Below are 20,073 nucleotides of genomic sequence, written 5' to 3'. Positions count from 1 at the left end.
AAACTACATTGCCAACAAAGGTCCATCTAGTCAAGGCTATGGTTTTTCCTGTGGTCATGTATGGATGTGAGAGTTGGACTGTGAAGAAGGCTGAGCACCGAAGAATTGATGCTTTTGAACTGTGGTGTTGGAGGAGACTCTTGAGAGTCCCTTGGACTGCAAGGAGATCCAACCAGTCCATTCTGAAGGAGATCAGCCCTGGAATTTCTTTGGAAGGAATGATGCTGAAGCTGAAACTCCAGTACTTTGGCCACCTCATGCGGAGAGTTGACTCATTGGAAAAGACTCTGATGCTGGGAGGGATTGGGGGCAAGAGGAGAAGAGGACGACAGAGGATGAGATGGCTGGATGGCATCACTGACTCGATGGACAGGAGTCTGAGTGAACTCCGAGTGTTGGTGATGGACAGGGAGGCCTGGCGTGCTGCAATTCATGGGGTCGCAAAGAGTCGGACACGACTGAGCGACTGATCTGATCTGACCCTTTATTAAATCACACCCAAGCATTCACTGCTTTGCCAAGATAAATTTTCTGGGATCTGCTTACTCTTTTCTATGTTGGGTGAGAAGTATTTCCTAATTTCATTCCTTGCTCTGCTTCAAAGGAAATAAATTAGCAGCTTGGTAGATTTAAATGTCCATACCACCTCCCTTCAGTCACGCTAAATGACAACTGATATAATCAACCTGAATTTATCAAGAATATTTTCACCAACCTAAACTGTGATGAGATCTTTTTGAAGAACTGAGTTCGAGTTTTAATGAATAAAGCCCGCTGGACATCAGAGAGTATAAAAAATGACAGTGTTGGGGGTTATAACTCAAACACAAAAATTTTATAGAACTGCTGAAGCCCTGGTCACCAATAATAGTTCCTGAGTATATTCCTATAACCTACTCTAGTACTTCAAAAGCTGGGTAGCCATCACAACCTTAACAAGATTTAAGAAACTCAAATTAGGACAACATATTACCTTTGGGAAAGCCTAATATCTGTGATTATTTATTTAAAATACAAGCGAAATATTAAACATTCAGGATCTATACTGGAATTCTGTTAAATACTATCTAAGTGGCCACGGGGTCACTAGGAGTCGGACACGACTGAGCGACTTTACTTTCACTTTTCACTTTCATGCATTGGAGAAGGAAATGGCAACCCACTCCAGTGTTCTTGCCAGGAGAATCCCAGGGATGGGGAAGCCTGGTGGGCTGCTGTCTATGGGGTGGCACAGAGTCGGACACAACTGAAGCAACTTAGCAGCAGCAGCAGCAGCAGCAAGTGGCCACTAGTTTACATTTAGAGGTATTTTAGTTACTTAGAAATTTCCACTCTAATAGAACTGACTTCAAAAAATTTAGCTCAGAATTCCAAGGAAAATGAAGTTGAACTATACCAAACACCTTACCGGAACAGTTACATTTTAGGAAAATAAGTTATACCCTATGTGGAAAAGAGACTCCACAATTTCATACTAGCTGAAAACATTAAATAATTGACAGAGTTTTTTTCATCTTGCTCACTGATGATTCTTTTATGTTGTGCTGAACCTCAGACTAGAACAAGTTCCTTGTTTTGTTTTGGCAAGGAGGTGTTGTACACATAGAAATCATGGAAGCACTTTGAAGGTCTGGATGGGAGAGTCTGAGAGCAAGCAATCTAAGCTAAAGATAACATATGAAATTTAAGTGACAATTACTATTTAGCTTACTTGGAAGATTACAGGCACAATTCTTACACTGAATAGGATTGAACTGGTAACTACTCAAGTCCCTTGCAACTGAGGGATTCTAATAAATCTGAGCTAAAAATACCCCAATTATAATTTACATTAGTTTCAAACTCTGAGCTTTTAAAAAAATCAGTCAAATTTAAAATTTCTTCAGAAGAAACCAAAAATTTCTTTCATTAAGTAACCTAACCTAGCAAAATTAATGATGAAACCTTATTATTATAGCAGAAAAAATACAAAGTGTTTTAAAATTAGCATTTCAGGCATTACATGCACAGTTTTATACATTATGTACTGACCATTTTAACTCATGATGTATGCTAAAGGGAGCAAATTATATAAGGTATTAAAGAGTTTGAGGGACTTCCATGGTGCTCCAGCGGCTAAGACTCCATGCTAACAATGCAGGGGGCCTGTGTTCGATCCTTGGTTAGGGAACTATATCCTATATGCTGCAACTAAGAGTTTGCATGCCACAATTGAAGATCCCACATATTGCAACATGCCGCATGGAAGACAGAAAATACCGAGTGCCATAACTAAGACCCAGCAGCACAGCCAAATAAATAATTTGATAATAGAAAGAGCTGTGCAGTTTTGAAACTTTTTAATATTTTAGATAAACTATATAAATTATCCATATCCCCCCCTTTATATTTAAACATTACTTGCCAGGTACCTTTAATATTCTTTTGCCATTAGTATGAGTTTTATTTCTTTAATAAAGACCTAAGCACCCTATGCTGCTGCCAAGTCGCTTCAGTCATGTCTGACTCTGTGCGACCCCATAGACGGCAGCCCACCAGGCTCCCCCGTCCCTGGGATTCTCCAGGCAAGAACACTGGAGTGGGTCTCTATTATGTCTTTTTTTAACCACTTAATTATGATTAGCATGTAAAAAGTTGTATATCTTAACATATACAACTCAGTGAGTTTGGAGACAGTCTACACTCATTAAATCATTACCACCACCAAGGCCATAACCGTATCTATCATTTCCCAAAAGTTTCTGCTGCCTTTATTATTATTTTTGTGTATCTGGTAAGACCACTTAACACAGGATCTACCCCCTTAGAAAATGTTAAGTATACAACACAGTCCTGTTAACCATAGGCACTACACACTGTGTAAGAGATCTCCAGAACTTATTTATCTTGCATAACTGAGATTCTGTACCCTTTTACTATCACCTCTCCATTTTCCCCCTTCCCTAGGCCTTAGCAATCACCACTCTACTTCTATGACTTTGACTATTTTAGATTCCACATGTCAAATACAATCTAAGTGAGACCATACAGTATTTGCATCTGACTTAGTTCACTTATCATAATGTCCTCCAGATCCACCCATGCTGTCACAGATGGCTGGATTTCCTCCTACTTTTAGCTGTGAAACATCCCATTGCATGTATATTTCATGTTTTCTTTATCCACTTATCCATCAATGGATGTTTAGGTTGCTTCCATATCTTGGCTGTATGTGAACATAAATAATGTTACAATGAGCGTGGATGTGCAGGTATCTCCTTGAAATCCTTATTTCAAATCCTTTGAATTCCTAAAAGTGAAACTGCTAGATCATATGGTAATTCTATTTTTTTACTTACTGAGGAACTTCCATACTGTTTTCCATAGTGGCTACGCCAGTTTACATTCCCATTATCGGTGAATCAGGATTCCCTTTTCTTGCTAACACTTTTCTTTTTTTTAATAACAAGTTTGAGATGATATCTTATTATGGTTATGATTTGCATTCCCCTGATGATTAGTGATGTTGAACAAGTTTTCAAACACCTGTTGGTCATTTGCATGTCTTCTTTGGAGACCTATTACCTTTTAAATTAGCATATTTTGCTTGTTTCTTGCCCTTCTGACTTAAAAGAAAATAAGTGTTGTCACTGATTAAAGTAAATAGTAAGCATTTTCCATAATTTCAACATTTCAATCAGTGTTTCATTCTTGTTAATGTAATCTAACCCAAATTCTGTTCAGGAACACACTTATTCACTGTCACATTACTTTCCTTTTTGCCACAATGGTTCTTGAGATGCTTGGCTTAAATATGCAATAATACCACATTATTTCCATGATAAACATTTTGTTGATTGAATTTATTTTAAATGAAGTCCAGAATCTAATAGTTCAAAGAATAAAGCAATCTACTTGACATTATTACATCTATTATCATATTTAATAACAATTTATAAATTTGGTTGGATCTTAATGCTGGTTAGATGTTTGGTTAGATGTTCATTTTCTACCAACTAGTTTATCAGACTTTTCATGCAAATGTTACATGCTATTTCTAAAATATACTACACGTTTTTTCATGTAAACTTTCAACACCTAGCAGACATTATATCAGTGAGGAAAAGCACTGAGTTTGTTCCGATGTTAATATCATTAAGTTGAAAAGATACTATGAAGACTGTAATATAAACATTTCTTACAATTTTTGCTTTCTCTACTAACAAAATTTATATGTTCTTTGAGTTATGTTTAATGACTTTTTCTTACAGCAAGAACTCTATGATAAAGAACCACTTTAACATATATTTTCAATCCCTAGAATTGGATACAAATCTTTTTTTCTTTTTGGTAATTTGACCAATACTTAAGTTTTAATACAGTTCTGTGATTCTGGTTATGAATCCTTATGTTAGTAACACCTCCTGGGAGTATTCTTTTCATTGCATTCAGGACATGGAGCTGAAAATAGCTCTTTTAAGGTTACTAGGAGGAGGAGGCTCACATTTAATATTTGGAACAAAATTTAACAGCTGATTAATGTAACTGTTATTTATAGATGGGCTTGAGCCACTCTGAATTCCCTGAAGTCAAACACAAATTTGTGCACAGATACACAAATTTGGGGGAAAGATTCCAACCCTTTATCATTCTTAAAATGGGTTATGGGCGGAAAATAATTAGGAATCCCTGAGTTCCAACTCCTTCAGAAAGTATCCGTTCAGTTATTAATTCAGTACATTTATTGAGCACTTCCATTATGCTGGTTAACTATGTTGATTCTCCACTTCTAATCTAATGAAAAATATAATGTGTTGGGCTCAGCAAAGGAATACTTAATACTTGAGTTTTAAGAGCTCTGTTGAAGATAGATAAAATACTAGCTTGAAGACATAAAAATATGGCCAGATTGTGAACTTGCTGACCTCTAAAACATGTCAATATCCATATTCACATCTTCAATTCCATTGATGAAATACATTGAGCAGTTCACATATTCACTATGTGCTAAGCTGCGCCATGTATGGATGTGAGAGTTGGACTGTGAAGAAAGCTGAGTGCTGAAGAATTGATGCTTTTGAACTGTGGTGTTGGAGAAGACTCTTGAGAGTCCCTTGGACTGCAAGGAGATCCAACTAGTCCATTCTAAAGGAGATCAGTCCTGGGTGTTCTCTGGAAGGACTGAGCTAAAGCTTAAACTCCAGTACTTTGGCCACCTCATGTGAAGAGTTGACTCATTGGAAAAGACTCTGATGCTGGGAGAGATTCGGGGCAGGAGGAGAAGGGGACGACAGCGGATGAGATGGCTGGATGGCATCACCGACTCGATGGACAACATGAGTTTGAGTGAACTCCAGGAGATGGTGATGGACAGGGAGGCCTGGAGTGCTGTGGTTCATGGGGTCGCAAAGAATCGGACACGACTGAGCGACTGAACTGAACTGAACTGAAGCTGCGCCAAGTTTATTTTGTTTCAATTAATGAAATAAACATTTATTGAAAGTAATAATCCTCATTTCAGAAATCTACTTTATTCTATGGAAAACAGTGTGGCAGCTCCTAAGCAAATTAAAAATAGAATTACCATATGCTCCAGCAATTCCACTTCTGTTATATGTCCAAAAAAGTTGAAAACAGAATCTTGAAGTGATAACCTGTTACACCTGTGTTCACAGCAGCATTATTCACAATAGCCAAAATGTGGAAGCAACCCTCAAGTATCCACCAATGGATAAATGGATAAAGAAAATGTGGTATATACATACAATGGAATATTATTCAGCTTTAAAAAGGAAGGAAATTATGACACGTGCTACAACATAGATGAACCTTGAGGATGTGCTAAAGGAAATCAGTCAAACACTTCATGATTCCATTTTCACAAGGTATCTAGAGTAGTCAAACTCACAGAAACAAAGTAGAATGGTGGTTGCCAGGGACTGGGATGAAGGGAGAATAGTGAATTTCAGTTTTGCAAGACAAAAGAATTTTGGAGACTGGTGGCACAACAATGTGAATATATATCACACTATCAACTATACATTTTAAAATGGTTAGATGGTATTTTATGGTATGTGTACTTTTGCCATAATTTTTTTTTAAGTTATACCTTAAAAATGCCAAGCTAACAAAGGTCTCCCAGTGATTCTTTGTTCATAATATTTTGCATTTATTAATGACATGGATACATTTCAGTTTATTTAAACATCCTTGTCTTTTAATATTGAGCTCAGCAGTAAATAATTAAGTATCAGATTTCAGTAACCCTATAAAAATATAGATGTGGTAAGAACATTTTTATTTCCTGTGAGAAAAGAACTAAATGATCTGAATTTTCATGTAGCCTTTGGTTATATCTTACATGACAAACTGGTTAAGAGAGTGTTTCACAATGTTTTCCTAAGAATCCTAACCCTTAAAGAAACAGATTCTTTGGAATAACCAAAATAACTCAATGGAAGAACAATGATAGGCTGGCTGACTTAATTTGTGTGTTTCATCTCTACCTATCCCCTAAAGACCAAATAGGCCCATCAAAGCTCTGGGCTAGAAGGTAATACATGTTTAATCACAAACTCAAAAACAATTTTACAGGAATCTAAATTATATCAAGTGGCTATACTAAAAGTCTTAACCATATTTTATTAAGTGGATGTACAAATCAAGAGATATTTATATTCCAAAAGAATACTTATGTTCAAGGGAGAATAGATCTTGCTTTCAAAATTATTAAACATGCTCAGCAAGGACCCTGATGAAGTTTTCAGACTCTAGTGGTTGGATTTGCATACAGCACAAAGTTTGGTTAATACCAAAGTGTGGTTAATACCATGTAAAAGTGAAGTGGAATTTCTATTAATTAATCCTTGGTAATATGACTTGCACTTCTTCCTCTACTTGCTCTGCCCTCTTACCATCTCTTTAGTTATTTAAGTCCTATATAGCCACTGAGACCAAATTCCAAGTGTCAACTCTTCCATGATGCCTTCACTGACTAGACTGACTCTTGTTAGTTCTACCTTCACTATGCTCATTGTGGAATTAATTCATTTGGCATTTTACATATACCATCATGTATTTCTGACTTCTCCTTTATTCCCAATTAAATTTTAAACTCCTTGAGGGCAGGGACACGGTCTAATTTTTGTCTAACTAGACTCATGTAGATACTCGATAGATGTCCACTTATTTTGGTGTAAGAGTCCTGCCAAGGCATCTTTTAGTTTCAAGGGCCAGAATACAAGTGCATAGACCTAATATACTTCAACACAAGATTTAGAAATGGACTCGGGTATACTGATAAACAATGCAAGTTGCCACAAGAGTGGTACGTACTCATTATCCTTGCAGATCTTTAATTGATTTGCTTTAGATAATTAAGTGTTTGTGTAGGGGATGTGGTATGAGTAGACAATCTTTTGAGGTTCCTTCAAGTTTTAAGACTGTGACACGGGTCAATAGGAGGGGGGAAGAAGTTTCAAAACAAATGTTTTCAGATTCCTGCTCGGTGTGTAAATGGCTAAACCAATGCCACTTCCTTTTACTCATTCAGCAACATCGAGTGCCAACTCTGTGAGGACCACTGAACTGGGCACTGTAGATATAAAGGCTCAGTACTTGTTCTCACGGTGCCCAGAATCGCAAAGAAACGACCAATACAAAGCAATTGCTATAACCAAGGGAAGAACAAAGCGCTATGGGAGTTAACCATAAAAAGGGACTTGCTGCTTCAAGGAATAGGGGCTGAAAGGCCTAGCAAACGGGACGCTCTCGTAGACTTAAGAAACGTCAGTCAACGAGACGGGGGGACGCGAAGATGCGAAGGGAGCTTCCGACCTGGGAAAGAGAACTGGAGGAACCAGAGCCCAGGGTGAGAAGAAGCCGCTACTACCTGCAGGAAAATGAAGCATCTGTGCTGCTGAGGGGGAAGAGAACCGGAACCAATGTATGAAGCGTTAAAGAAACAGACGTTTGAGGAAAGGCACCAACTCGGGAGCTTTTTTCTCCAGGGTTCCCTCAAGCCCTCTCTAGCAAGGCATCGGCCCCAACAACCCCGCGCCTCACCCAAGTGCCCCGAGTCCTGCTTCCGCCTCCGCTGCAGCCTCTCCCGCAGTGAGTCCAGCTGCTTTTTGTGGGCCTGGATAGAGCTCCACGTGTCCGACATTTCAGTCTCGTGGCCCGGCCACGTCTCCAACTAGGCACGGCGGACTAGCGCTTCCCAGTTCTGGCTTCAAGAAATTGCCTAACTCTCTCACGCGGACACCCTCAAGGCTAGCCGGAAAGAGATCCCAGCAGATGCTATGGAGGGAAAGTCACTTCCGGTTTCCCTCTCCCTTTGAAGCTGAAATGAGAGCCACCATAAGTGTTGGCAGAATGGCAGCTATGTTTTTTACAGGCGCTCTTTCGCGCTTCCGGGTGCGTTGAGGCTGTGGTTGCCGTGTTGGTGTCTGGCAAAGCTGCCATGTTGCTTATAGCCGCGCATGCGGCCATGTGGAGTATTAGGAAATGCGTCCGAGTGCGTTAAGGCGGCGCTCCAGGGCAGCGTGTGTAATCCCGATTTTTGAAATGAAGGATCACTAATTACTTTGGACAGTTTGACACTAGCATACCTTTGCCACTAAAGATGTAAGTTCATGTTTCCGTGCTGCTGCTGTTTCCGTGCACTTGTTTACAAAAATATACCACTGCGTATGCTTCTTTGAGGGAAGAGGACTGATGGGACAGAGATACTGTAAAGAGATTCAGTTCAGTTAGTTCAGTCGCTCAGTCGTGTCCGACTCTTTGCGATCCCATGAATTGCAGCACGCCAGGCCTCCCTGTCTGTCCATCACCAACTCCCAGAGTCCACCCAAACCCATGTCCATCGAGTCGGTGATGCCATCCAACTATCTCATCCTCTGTTTGTCCCCTTCTCCTGGTGGCTCAGAGGTTAAAGCGTCTGCCTCCCATGCAGGAGACCTGGGCTCGATCCCTGGGTCGGGAAGATTCCCTGGAGAAGGAAATGGTAACCCACTCCAGTATCCTTGCCTGGAGAATCCCATGGACAGAGGAAGGCTGGTAGCCTACAGCCCAAGGGGTCGCAAAGAGTCGGACATGACTGAGTGACTTCACTTTCACTTTCCTCCTGCCCTCGGTCTTTCCCAGCATCAGGGTCTTTTCCAATGAGTCAGCTCTTCACATGAGGTGGCCAAAGTATTGGAGTTTCAGCCTCAACATCAGACCTTCCAATGAACACCCAGGACTGATCTCTTTTAGGATGGGCTGGTTGGATAAAGAGATTACATATACGTATTCTCACTATTATACCAAATCTACAAGTATCATATGTAATACGTTAAAGTAGATTCTTCAGGGAACTCTCAGGCGGTCCAGTGGTTAGGAGTTCACACTTTCACTGCTCAGTACCCTGTTTGATCTCTGGTAGGGGAACTTAAGATCCTCACAAGTTGGGGAAGGTGGGGGCTAGGTGGGGGGAGGCTAAATTAATAAGTAAAAGTAAGATCGACTCCTCAGAGGGGGTACTAGGGGACTTCTGAGGTTCTGGTTGTGCTGCATTTCTTATTGTGGGCATGAACACGTTGTTTAAGAAAATCATCGGAGCCAAACAGTTTGGTATGTGAAATTCTCTGTATAGTAAAAACTTTTTTTTTTTTAATGGGATCCTCTGAATGGAAGTATTTGGGAACCATTGATTTATCAACTCTGTGGAATGCCAAACACTACCAGAAAGAACAGCTTCAGAAGGCATGGCCCCTGTTTTCAGAGTCTCTGGTCTGGTAAAGGAGCCAAAACCGACCCCCTTTACTGATATTGAACCATCTTTGCAACGTAAGGCAGCATGAACATAGGCTTAAAAAACAAACGTGACTGCAAAGAAGGGAGGACATTCCAAGCCCAGATGATCCAAGATGGCATTGGAAAGAAGGTGACATCAAGATTCAGGCTTGAAATGACAGCTAGGACTTAAGTAGGTGAAGTATAAGAAAGAATTCCAGACTAAGAACATGATAAAAGCGAAGGTCTAGACTCGATGTAGGAAAGCATGGTGTATGCCATGTTGAACCAGATTAATTTGGCTAGAACATAGAAAATTATATTTGGGAATTTGGGAGAATATTTGTTTCTATATTTGAAGCTAGATTGCAAAAGGTACCTGTTACCTTGCAATTTATTCAGAATACAACAGGGGACATTTTAAGATTTGCGTATAGGGAATATTTTAGGGGAGCTGATATTTTGGTTGAATTGAGATGGGGAAAAAAGTTTAGAGATAGGGGAAATGATTAGCAGCCTATGGTAACAGTTTCATCATAGAATCTTTAAGTCAGAAGCCATCTATGGATAGTAATGGAAAGGAAGGGATGAAAATGAAGAGGGATTACTAAGAAGAAAGATGTACGTATATTGGAATGTGGCGGTTTCATTCATTTATTCAGCAAATATTTACTGAGTGACCAATTATGTGCTAGGTACTGTGCAGATTTAGTAGTGATCAAAATATTCATCTCCATTTCATTTTCTGAATTTAATTTGCCTTGTGTTCCTTTAAGCATTGAAATGCAGGACACGGAAATGAATATGGGCTCATATGAGCATCTCTGGACATTTAATTTTTAGGATTATACTAATTAGAAGGAGAAATGGAATTTCCATGACAGCCATGGTTAAGAATTGGCCTTCCAATGCATGGGACACAGGTTTGATCGCTGGTTAGTGAACCAAGATCCCACATACTGTGGGCAACCAAACCCACGTGCGGCAACTAGAGCGCCTGCATGCTGCAACGAAGACTCAGTGCAGCCTTGAAAAAAAAGAAGCAAAAATGCTATCTTACCTAGCAGAAATACTCTTGGTGAAGTTGGCTGATCACAAGAGACTACTTCTAAGGGACTGCTCTACCTAAGGGGTTTTGCTTTCTTTAATAAACCTGGTTCTAACAACGACCCTCAAGAAAGTTGACAAAGGATGCTTTTGCACTTTCATTTAGGATATATTCTGTGTGACCCTATGTTTAGATGCATGCATTATTACTAAAGGAAGATAATCCCATTATTGCTCTATTAGAGAGCTGTTAGAGTTAATTGTTCACAAATCTGAATCCCTCACTTACTGTAAGATCACTCTTTCTTTCAAGGTCCTTAACACATAGAAATGAAATATGTAGTAACTATATAGCAGTAAAATGAAGTAGTCCTGGGGGAGAAAGACAGTATTGGATATAGCTTTGCAGAAGCTGAAGAGGGTTGATTCATCTCAAAGACAGATTTCCACAGGTCATCCCTTTAACTTATAAGCATTTTTGTCTAAGGAAGAATTTGTCTAGTGGAAGAGATTCAAGCTCTGGTAGAATTCAGGATACGCATGACCTGAATTGCCTCCTCTCACCTACAGAGGAAGCCAAAGTGGCAGTACAGGTACTCCTGAAAGTCAGCCAAATTAAGGGGAGCTCCCAGAAGTTTTTACTTTAACATTCACTTTTTAAACTATTACAGTAATAAACCAGGCAAATTTTAGGAGCACAAGAGGACCACTTAGCATGATCTGCTTATAGAGGGATTTTCTTCTAGAGGCCTCAGGACCAGTTTTCAGCTCAAAAGAAAGCCACTGCTTTCTTATCTGGGCCCCCTCTTCGCCAGTCTGCATACAACTATGAGCAGTGCAGAGAGGAGGACTGACTCTCACCCAGACCTCTTCTAGTCCAAAGACTGAAAGCCTAGTTGTGAGCAGATAATTGCTGCAGGCACTACATCTCCTAACTTTCTGGTAATCTCCTTATCTGCTCTGGTAGTGTTCAGAGTTAGCCACAACAGTAATGGCTCCCATCCCACATACCCTTATGCAGTGTGACTGTCACTCTTCCCAATGAGGGTAAAAACAAGGTAAAGCTTGTTTTTCTCCTCTTGAATCTGAACTGGCCTTCTGACTAGCTTTGGCCAAGAGAAAGTGGCAGAGATGATATTCTTTGAGTTTCAGATTCTAGGCCTTAAGAAGCCTTGCAGTTTCTGCTTTTGTCATCCTAGAGAACTAGGCCTTTATGGAAGTCCATTTATCCTAATAGCTAAACCACTTGAAGAGAGAGTGAGGGAGAGGGAGAAAAAGAGAGAGAGAAATTCTAGAGATTGAAAGATGTCAAAAAGAGATCCTGGAGAATGAAAGACTCTAAGGAGAGAGGTTCCAGCATTCCAGTCATTCAGCTGAGGGGCCAGAAGTGAGTGAGGCCATCTTGGATCCTCCAGCCCAAATTGAAGCTGCTGAGTGAGCTCAGCCCTCACCACCTGGAACACAAACAAGCCATCCTAGCTGAAGGCTGTTCAGACCCATGGACTCACAAGCTAATACATAATTATTTGTAAGACCCTAAGTTTTGTATGGTTTGTTACATAGCAACGGGTTACTGTATCATCCACAGTATTGACCAAATAGTACACTTCCTAACTGGTTCTTTGGTCACATGTTTTCTTTCTTCACTTTTGTCCTTACTCACATTTTAAAATTATATAATCAAAAGCATAATGTCCATTGGGGCTAGTAAATCTGTTGTTAAACATTAAGAAAAACAAGGAAATGTAAAGGGAAGTCAAAGCTGGGTCTGAGGGAAAGTCATGTGAGTGAGATCTCTTCTGGGAATCAGGAGATAGATGTTTACTAAGAAGTTCCAGGGACAGTAAACCAGAATCCTAGGAGTAGAAATTGTGAGAGACGAAAATGTGCCAATAGAATTGAGACCTTTTTGAGGGGTGACACAAGTTGAAATCTGGGAGAAGCTGATGCTGAGACAAAGGAGTGTAAAAGTTTTATTGGGAAGTAACACTTGTTAAAAAAAAAAAAGTGAGGAGGAGGGGTGAAGAAAGTGGGATTGGGTTGGGAGAGCTGTCCAAAGCTATCAATGCTGCAGCTGTGATAGTGGCTGCCAGACCACTGGGGAGTTCCATGGTAAGAACTGTACATTAGTCCCATGTTCCCTGGCAATGGCTAAGCCCTATACCACCCACCACCTTGCTTAGTCTTTGACCAGGGGCTGGAGAGGACAACTGGAGGCTGTCCAGGCTCCTTTTGTTGGTCACTCCGTGAAGCTTGTGGGATTTTAGTTCCTTCAACCAGATATCAAACCTGGCCTTTAGCAGTGAGAGCAGAATCCTCACCAGTGGACTGCCATGGAATTCTCTAACCAGGTTTCTTGAAGCTAGGTAGCCAGTTCTTTCTTGAAGGGACATCTTGGAAGTAGCACGTATCTGTTTCTGCCAAAGGGGACTTGATGTACCTTATATAGGTTTTTACATGGTAACTCCATTTGTCCTTAGGTCGTCATATGGATTCTGTTAATTTATTTCAGCATGGTTATTATGAAAGCTGAATGTAAGAGAACTGTATGTCCCCTCGCCTTTCTCTATCTTTGTATCATCAGTTAGTCATTTCCCTTTCTGGAATCCCACAGGCCACTGTGTCTTAGCACAGTATTTGCTACCACCATATAAAAATATGTTTACATTTTCCCTCTTCTTTTACTGAGCTCCCTTTGGGGCATAAGTATGTCTTCTTTACCTTTGTACCTACCCAGCACTTGGTTTCTGAAACAAATCCTCAAAATTGAACTGAATGAATGAGCTAAGAAACTGTCTCTTGCTTCTTATAGTTAAGTCATCTGTTTATCCATCTAGTTTGAACTGAATCCACGATGCCTATTTCAGGTAAAGTGTTTTGCAGGCTGCATTTATTTACATATTTAATGCAGCAGGTTAGAGTTAATTCACTTTCCAAAGAAATGATCAAATGAGAAGTTATTGAGAGTAAGAAAGGATGGGGTTGAGGATGGGGATTGGAGTGGGCTTTGAAGAGGCTCTAAGAGAATAAGATAGAAAAGAAATAAAAGCTGTCAGAGGTCAATGAAAGAAGAAAAAGCAGGGGAGGAAAAGAATGAAAAGTAGATAGAAGGAAAAATAAAGTAGAGCTATGAAGGAGGGTGGGAAGTCAGGCTCAGGGCTGACCTGACCAAGGAAGTATCCATTAGTAGGAGCCTCACTGACAGCTGTTATCATAATGGGAACTGGCATGAAAAGAGAGGGCAAGTCAAGTTTAATTAGTTAAATGGCATTATCTATGTCCAGTGGGGGTGGGGAGGTAAGGGAATAGAAGGATTGGTGACCCACCTCCTTCCATAGGCTGAAAGGAAAAACAGATTTATAAAGCTTTGGTAGGGAATTAAAGAGACAGGAGCTGTTTCTTCCCCAGCCTACTTCACAAGATTGTCATGTCCTATTCACTAGTACCTTTAAAGGGGAATGGGTACGGCTCCAGGAGGCCACTGGAATTAAACCTCTGTTCAGGAACAGGTTTACTCACCTTTTCCCTTCAGTCTTCCAGCCAGCCTCACTTTAGGAGTCCAGTGATGGAACCGGAAGCAAGTACCACCCCTGAAGGTAGTAGCAGTGAAACTGAGTTTCTGCTGACCTGGGTTCTTAATCCACTTCTGCAACTGATTGGCTACATGTCTTCAGGCAAATCATTTTACCAGTCCTATCCCTTTAGCACATGGTTTCAGTGATATCTTACAAAAGCAAAAATTAGAAAAAATTCCAGAGAATGTTTTCTTTAGGAAAGCAAGGTCTAAGAGTCTGAACCTTACCATATTGTGGAGACAAAACAAAAAAGGAAAAAAAAAAAATATATATATATATATATATACACACACACAGACACACCCACCCCCAATGCATTTCCTCTGCTAAAAATTCTCCTTTATATTACCTTGTTGGTAGAAATTATTAGGGTTGAATTATTTTTTTTAATTGTTTATAATATTAGACCAAGGATCATAAAGATGAATTCACCTTCGTTCTGCAGATTAACTGATGTCAGCTAGGCTGGCTTAGGTTTCAGGAAAGACTGATAGCGTTCAAACTACAAACAAAACAAAAAACAAAATAAAATACAAAAGCTTGGTGGTGGAAGCATCTAGGCAAAGAGAAAACCTGGACAACGGCTGTAAACTGTGAGCAAATCCTCTACCTTTTGAGAACACAAACACCATTTCAACAAGGAAATTACATTCAGTGAAGGTTGTTTTAGGACAAGGCTGAGCAAATTAAATACTTCACCACCATATGTTCAGCTTTGGCAGGAGATGTAGGTGGTAAGGGAATCTCAATGTTAGGGAATAACCATATCACACCCCAGCTGGCTATTTAGTCATGAAATAAGGAGAAACACACAAATATTTGGTTAAAACACCTTTAATGAAAAGGGAAAGACACTAATATCTCCCTTGTCTGGTCTTCACATTTTACTATGTTAGGAAACTCTGGAGCCTACACCTTTGGAGGAGCCATCACTCACATCAGTCAATAGCAGAATCTTCACTCCTTCCTCCTCAGAACTCCTGTTCCAGATGATCCTATGTTAAGAGTAAATACTACATCTCATTACAAGACAGAGAGGCAGGGAGGACAGCACCTGGGCTCCTCTCCCAAAGTCTGGGACTCTATTAACCAGACAGTGGCAAAGACACAAACCCAGGTCCATGGGCAGGCACAATGGGGAGGAAGTGGACCTTGAGAGAGGAAGATAAGGAAAATACAAGGGGCTAGGGAATAAAGGAGGGAGTTATCTAAAACTAGAAGCACACTAGTGCTAGGAAACCCCTCTGATCCACAGTGCACTGTGGCACACTAAAGTCACCATGAGTCCAAAAGAACATTCATGAGACCCATCGACCCATCCAATCAAGAATTTGAGGTCTCCTCCTTTACATCTCGCCCCTTTATTAATCATCCAGGTTTGCAGCAAGCCTTATGCTTTACAACACTCAACTTTCCATCAGTCCTTCAACTACCCTCATGAACAATGCTTGCTAAAGATATGAACTTCACATTTCCTTCCCCCAAATAGCCATCCCATGGGAGACCTCTCAGCAAGAAATCCACTTGTTTGCTAACTGTGAGAGGCAAAGATGAAGGATATGAGAAGCTCAGAATATCTTGGCATATTAAGCAGCCAACACCTTTGCCTTAATGTGACTAAGACACGAGTGCCTTACTAGCAGGAAGAGTGTCCTGTGCCTTTCATTTCTCCCTACCCCCTGGGGCTGGGCCACGAGAGACAGATATTGTTCCATTTTCACTGTTGGCACGCGGAAGGAGAAGGAATGTACAATGTGCTACTTCTCTTCTAAGATGGGCTTCCCAGGCACTGTCTTGGATGCAAGAGGCCTAAAGAAGAAAAGGGGAGCTCTCTTCTCCTTGGCTTCTCTGGATCCCACCACTGCTGGAGGCAACTTCCCAGCCTCAGTTCCTGGGCCAAACAGCACTGGTGGTGCAGGGCCTGAACTGGCAGTGGAGATGGAGATGGAACTGGAAGTCTGGGGCTTGGTGGGCAGGTCACTTGACAGGAAGGTTGTGTCCTGGTTCCAAAGAGACAGCGGGCCCACCCTCACCAGCTGGGAAGGAATGCCCTGGGACAAGAAGTCATGCAGGCTGACCTGGTCACCAGAGAGGAGTGGCCCTAGGCCCTCCAGGGACAGGTGCTGCCCCCTTCGGGGTGGGCTGTAATTCCATATGTGGGTGCTCAGGTGCACCTGCCAAAGGGGAGAGGAGAGGGAAGAAGGGTCATTCTCAGGGAAGCTGGAAAGGGTTCTTCTTGGGAATGTAAAAGCTGTAGCGAATCTATTTTCCTCAGGTACAATGAATGAAGAGGGAAGAAAAGTTTCTCAGGGGGCAGTTGCCGTGAGCTCAGCAATTTCGAAGCTCGGGGATTAGAGAAAAGTCATTAAGGACATCTAAGAACTCAGAGAAACAGACAAATAAACGCTCATACATCTGGGAGGTCCTTCTACAGAGCTCTCACTTCCTGCTCCTTGGGTCAAGGGGCAGCAGGTACAGAAAAACTGGTTCATGGGATGGTGGGGTCATCTTTTCGGGGAAAGGGAGAGAGCCCTGGGGAAGTGATAGAGGGTGAGCAGCCTGGGACCAAGGAAAGAGCAGCAATATTCTGAGGGCCATGGGGGGCAAAGGGCTGTACCTGGTGGTGGGCCAGCAGCATGTGCTTCTTGAGGGTAGCCCGCTCGAGAAAGCCCTGCCTGCAGAAAACACAAGTGAAGAGCAGCCCCTCCTTGGGGTGGGTTTTCTGATGCTCCTCCAGAGCTGCCTGGGTGGGAAAGGTCTGGCCACACACTTCACAGGCTTTTCGGCCACTGCTTTCCCCGGGCTCCTTTCTCATCACTTCCTGCAGGCTCAGCTCCTCCACCAACGGGGTGCTGCTGCCTTCCCCTTCAAGGGCCGGCGCTGACCCTGGGCTGGAGCTCCTCTCAGGTTTTCCCCCTTCTTCCGTGCCTCCGGCAGCATCACTGCCTCCCTGCTCCATTGGCTGCGTCTGATCCAGGGTGTCAGGTGGTGGTGGTGGCAGCAGACATGGCTGTTGAATGGCCTTCTCATTAGTGTCCATCTCCTTCCCAGCTGTGGTCACTGCCGCCACAGTCCCCACTTCCTCCTCAGTGCCAGAGGCCTCTTCTGAATCACCTCGCACGGATATCGCCTTCTCACCTCCACTTTCAGAGCCTCTTCCGGCCAGAGAATCTTCATCGGTCACATCTTCTTCCTCTTCTTCATCCTCTTCCTCTTCTTCAGACAACTCCTCCTCTGGGGATGGCTGCTGGGATGGCTGCTGGGGGAAGCCCCCGGCTCCGGAGACTGTCGATTGCTCAGAGCCGTTCTCCTGGGCAGCTCCCCCCGCTTCAGGGAGTGCAGTGCCACCATTGGGGATCTGGCCCCCCAGGTGCATCCGAACATGCTGCTGCAGAGTAACAGCGTTGGTGAACTTCTTCTGGCAAATGGGGCAGGAGTTCTGGGCCCGGGCAGCTGGACTAGCCTTATGGCCCACGAAATGTGCACGCAGATTGCCCCGGGTAGAGAAAGCTCTGCCACACACTTTGCATTTGAAGGGCCGCTCACCTCCATGCTGGCCATAATGCAGGCGCAGTGCCCGAGGACAGCTCAGCACCCGGAGACAAATGACACACTGGTTGGGTCCAGATGAGGCTGATGATGAAGCTGCAGGGGCAGAGGTGGTGGGGGCACCCGAGGCAGTAGAGGCCACTGCCACAGCTCCTTGACGGTCAATCTTTTCTACCAGCTGCTGAAGCTTGGAGGTCTCGGAGGGTGAAGCCCCCAAGGGCTCCAGCACATAAGGGAAAGGGAAGCTACCAGTGGACTTCAAGTGGTTGGTAAGCAGGGCCCAGCTGGGTAGCGATGTCACTAGCTTACTTAGCTGCATGCGGGTTGCTGAGCCACTTTCTGCCACTCCGGTGATGGCTGAGCCCTCACTCCCGGGCGGGGTGTTTTCATCCGCTTTATTCTTTGGCTCTACCGCTTTCATGAGCACAAACTTATTGAAAGCAGGAAGCGCAGGAGCCGTAGTGGTGCCTGCACCAGTGGAGAGCAGTGTGAGGCTCTCTGTGGCACTGAGGGCAGCAGTGGAGGCCACCAGAGGCTTGCGTTCCACACCTCCACCCGGCACAGCGGCCTCCTCCTCGGCCTTTTCTGGTGGCACCGACATACCATAGGGCAGGCCGCTGCTGGTGATAACGTAGTCTAGATGCTCTGGCACCGGGTGAGGGTTCATCTGCACATGTGGGTACTTCTCCCGATGCCGATGGAAATGCACTTTGAGGTTGCCTCTCGTGGTAAAGCGGTTGCCACACACATTACACTTATAGGGTCTCTCGCCTGTGTGGGAACGCAGGTGGATCTGCAGGGCACTGTCACTACCAAATACTTTGGCGCAGAAGCGGCACTTGTGCCTCCCACCGGGCTTCTCCAAGGGGCCCATCACTTCCCCATAACCCAACTCTCCACCTCCATTCTTTGGCTTCAGGAGCCCTGGGGAAGCAGCAGCCTCGAGGCCCCGGGCTGCCCCAAGACACTGCGCTGCCAGGAGTCCTGTGGTGCCTGGGAAAGCCAGGTGAGGCGAGGCGATCAGCTGATCCGTGCTGCCTGACAGGGCCGGGGAGGGTGCAGGGGTGGGTTTGTGGCTTCGCCCGACCACACCAGCAGAAAAAGGGTGCTGTGACCCCAAGGGGTGGTAAAGGTGGAAGAAAGCCTGCTTGGGTGCTTCTGCCCCTGAGGAAGAGGTGGAGGAAGGTGCCAGTGTTTTGCCAGTTTGGACAGGTTTGATGGGGCTGAAGAGAGGAAGCAGGGGTTTGGTGGAGGAGGCAGTCCCTGTCCCAGGCAGCTCCGAGGGACTGGAAGGGGTGCCCACTGTCTGGCCTAAGGAGCCTAGCAGCAGCACCTGCCGGCAGATTTGCTCAGTCATCTGCATCTGATGAATCTGGCGCTGCTGCAGCACCCGGAGTTCTTCCAAGATCAGAGGGATGTTCAAGTGGCCACTGCCTACCCCTGGGGGGGGAGGAGGAGGCGGAGGAGGAGGGGGTGCAGGGGTTGACTCCGGCGGTAATGGAGTTGCTCCCAGCTTGGGGCTGGCCAAGATCAGGCCCCCACCTCCCCCAGCTGCTGTACCTGTGGCAGCAATGAGGAAGTGCCCGGACGACTCCTCTCCCCTCCGCTCTGGGCCCCAGGTGGGATCTGTGGGTACAGAGGACGCGCAGTCCGAGGGGTTGCTTTGCTCAGCTTCCATGGCCTGCGGACTACTGTGGCCCTCAGGCCGGGGTTCGCAAGAGGTCGAAGAGTTGTTGGGGTTCTCCTGGCCCCCAATTATCACCATTACAGGGGGATCAGTAGAACATGCATTCTGGTGGGCGAGGAATTCGGTTGGGTCAGTGAATTGTGCGCAGCACTTGGCACAGACTTGGGGGTGGTCGTCCTCGCTCACATCACCTGGGGGAGAACACAAGGAGAGAGCGTGGGTGGTGCGGTTGGGATGGGTATACACAGGCTGTAATTAACAACGAGCCCAGTAACCGCTAGTGGGGGTGGGGAGATGAGCTCACCATCAGGCCGTGCAGAAGGCTAGAGCTCAGGGCTGACCCGCCTGGACACGACACGCCAGCACTGGGGGCCAGGGAGGAGTGGGCATGCACAAGCTACTGTCCCCCTTCCATCCGCTCGCACCCCGGGTCACCGGCGGGCGGAAGGACTAGCTGGGAGG

The 20,073-nt window shown here is 44.0% G+C and overlaps 2 protein-coding genes across 3 annotated transcripts in view; both read right to left on the bottom strand.

The window, feature by feature from the left end:
- The window catches only part of METTL3 (methyltransferase like 3), a 15,677-nt gene extending 7,402 nt beyond the window's left edge, over window positions 1–8,275 (bottom strand). For both annotated transcript variants that reach the window (XM_010846252.1, XM_010846251.1), the window contains exon 1: window positions 8,044–8,275. In XM_010846252.1, the coding sequence (XP_010844554.1) occupies window positions 8,044–8,143 (100 nt within the window). In that variant the 5' untranslated portion in view covers window positions 8,144–8,275. The remainder of the gene's footprint in view (window positions 1–8,043) is intronic.
- A 6,916-nt stretch (window positions 8,276–15,191) lies between these two features.
- The window catches only part of SALL2 (spalt-like transcription factor 2), a 14,108-nt gene continuing 9,226 nt past the window's right edge, over window positions 15,192–20,073 (bottom strand). Inside the window, exons 3-4 of the mRNA XM_010846250.1 lie at window positions 16,993–19,803; window positions 15,192–16,549 (exon numbers count right to left, since the gene is read on the bottom strand). Coding sequence (XP_010844552.1) covers window positions 16,133–16,549; window positions 16,993–19,803 — 3,228 coding nt within the window. The 3' untranslated portion in view covers window positions 15,192–16,132. The remainder of the gene's footprint in view (window positions 16,550–16,992; window positions 19,804–20,073) is intronic.

The sequence above is a fragment of the Bison bison genome, unplaced genomic scaffold (assembly GCF_000754665.1).
Source record: "Bison bison bison isolate TAMUID 2011002044 unplaced genomic scaffold, Bison_UMD1.0 scf7180017864234, whole genome shotgun sequence".
NCBI lineage: Eukaryota > Metazoa > Chordata > Mammalia > Artiodactyla > Bovidae > Bison > Bison bison.
This window is presented reverse-complemented; position numbering and strand designations above follow the sequence as displayed.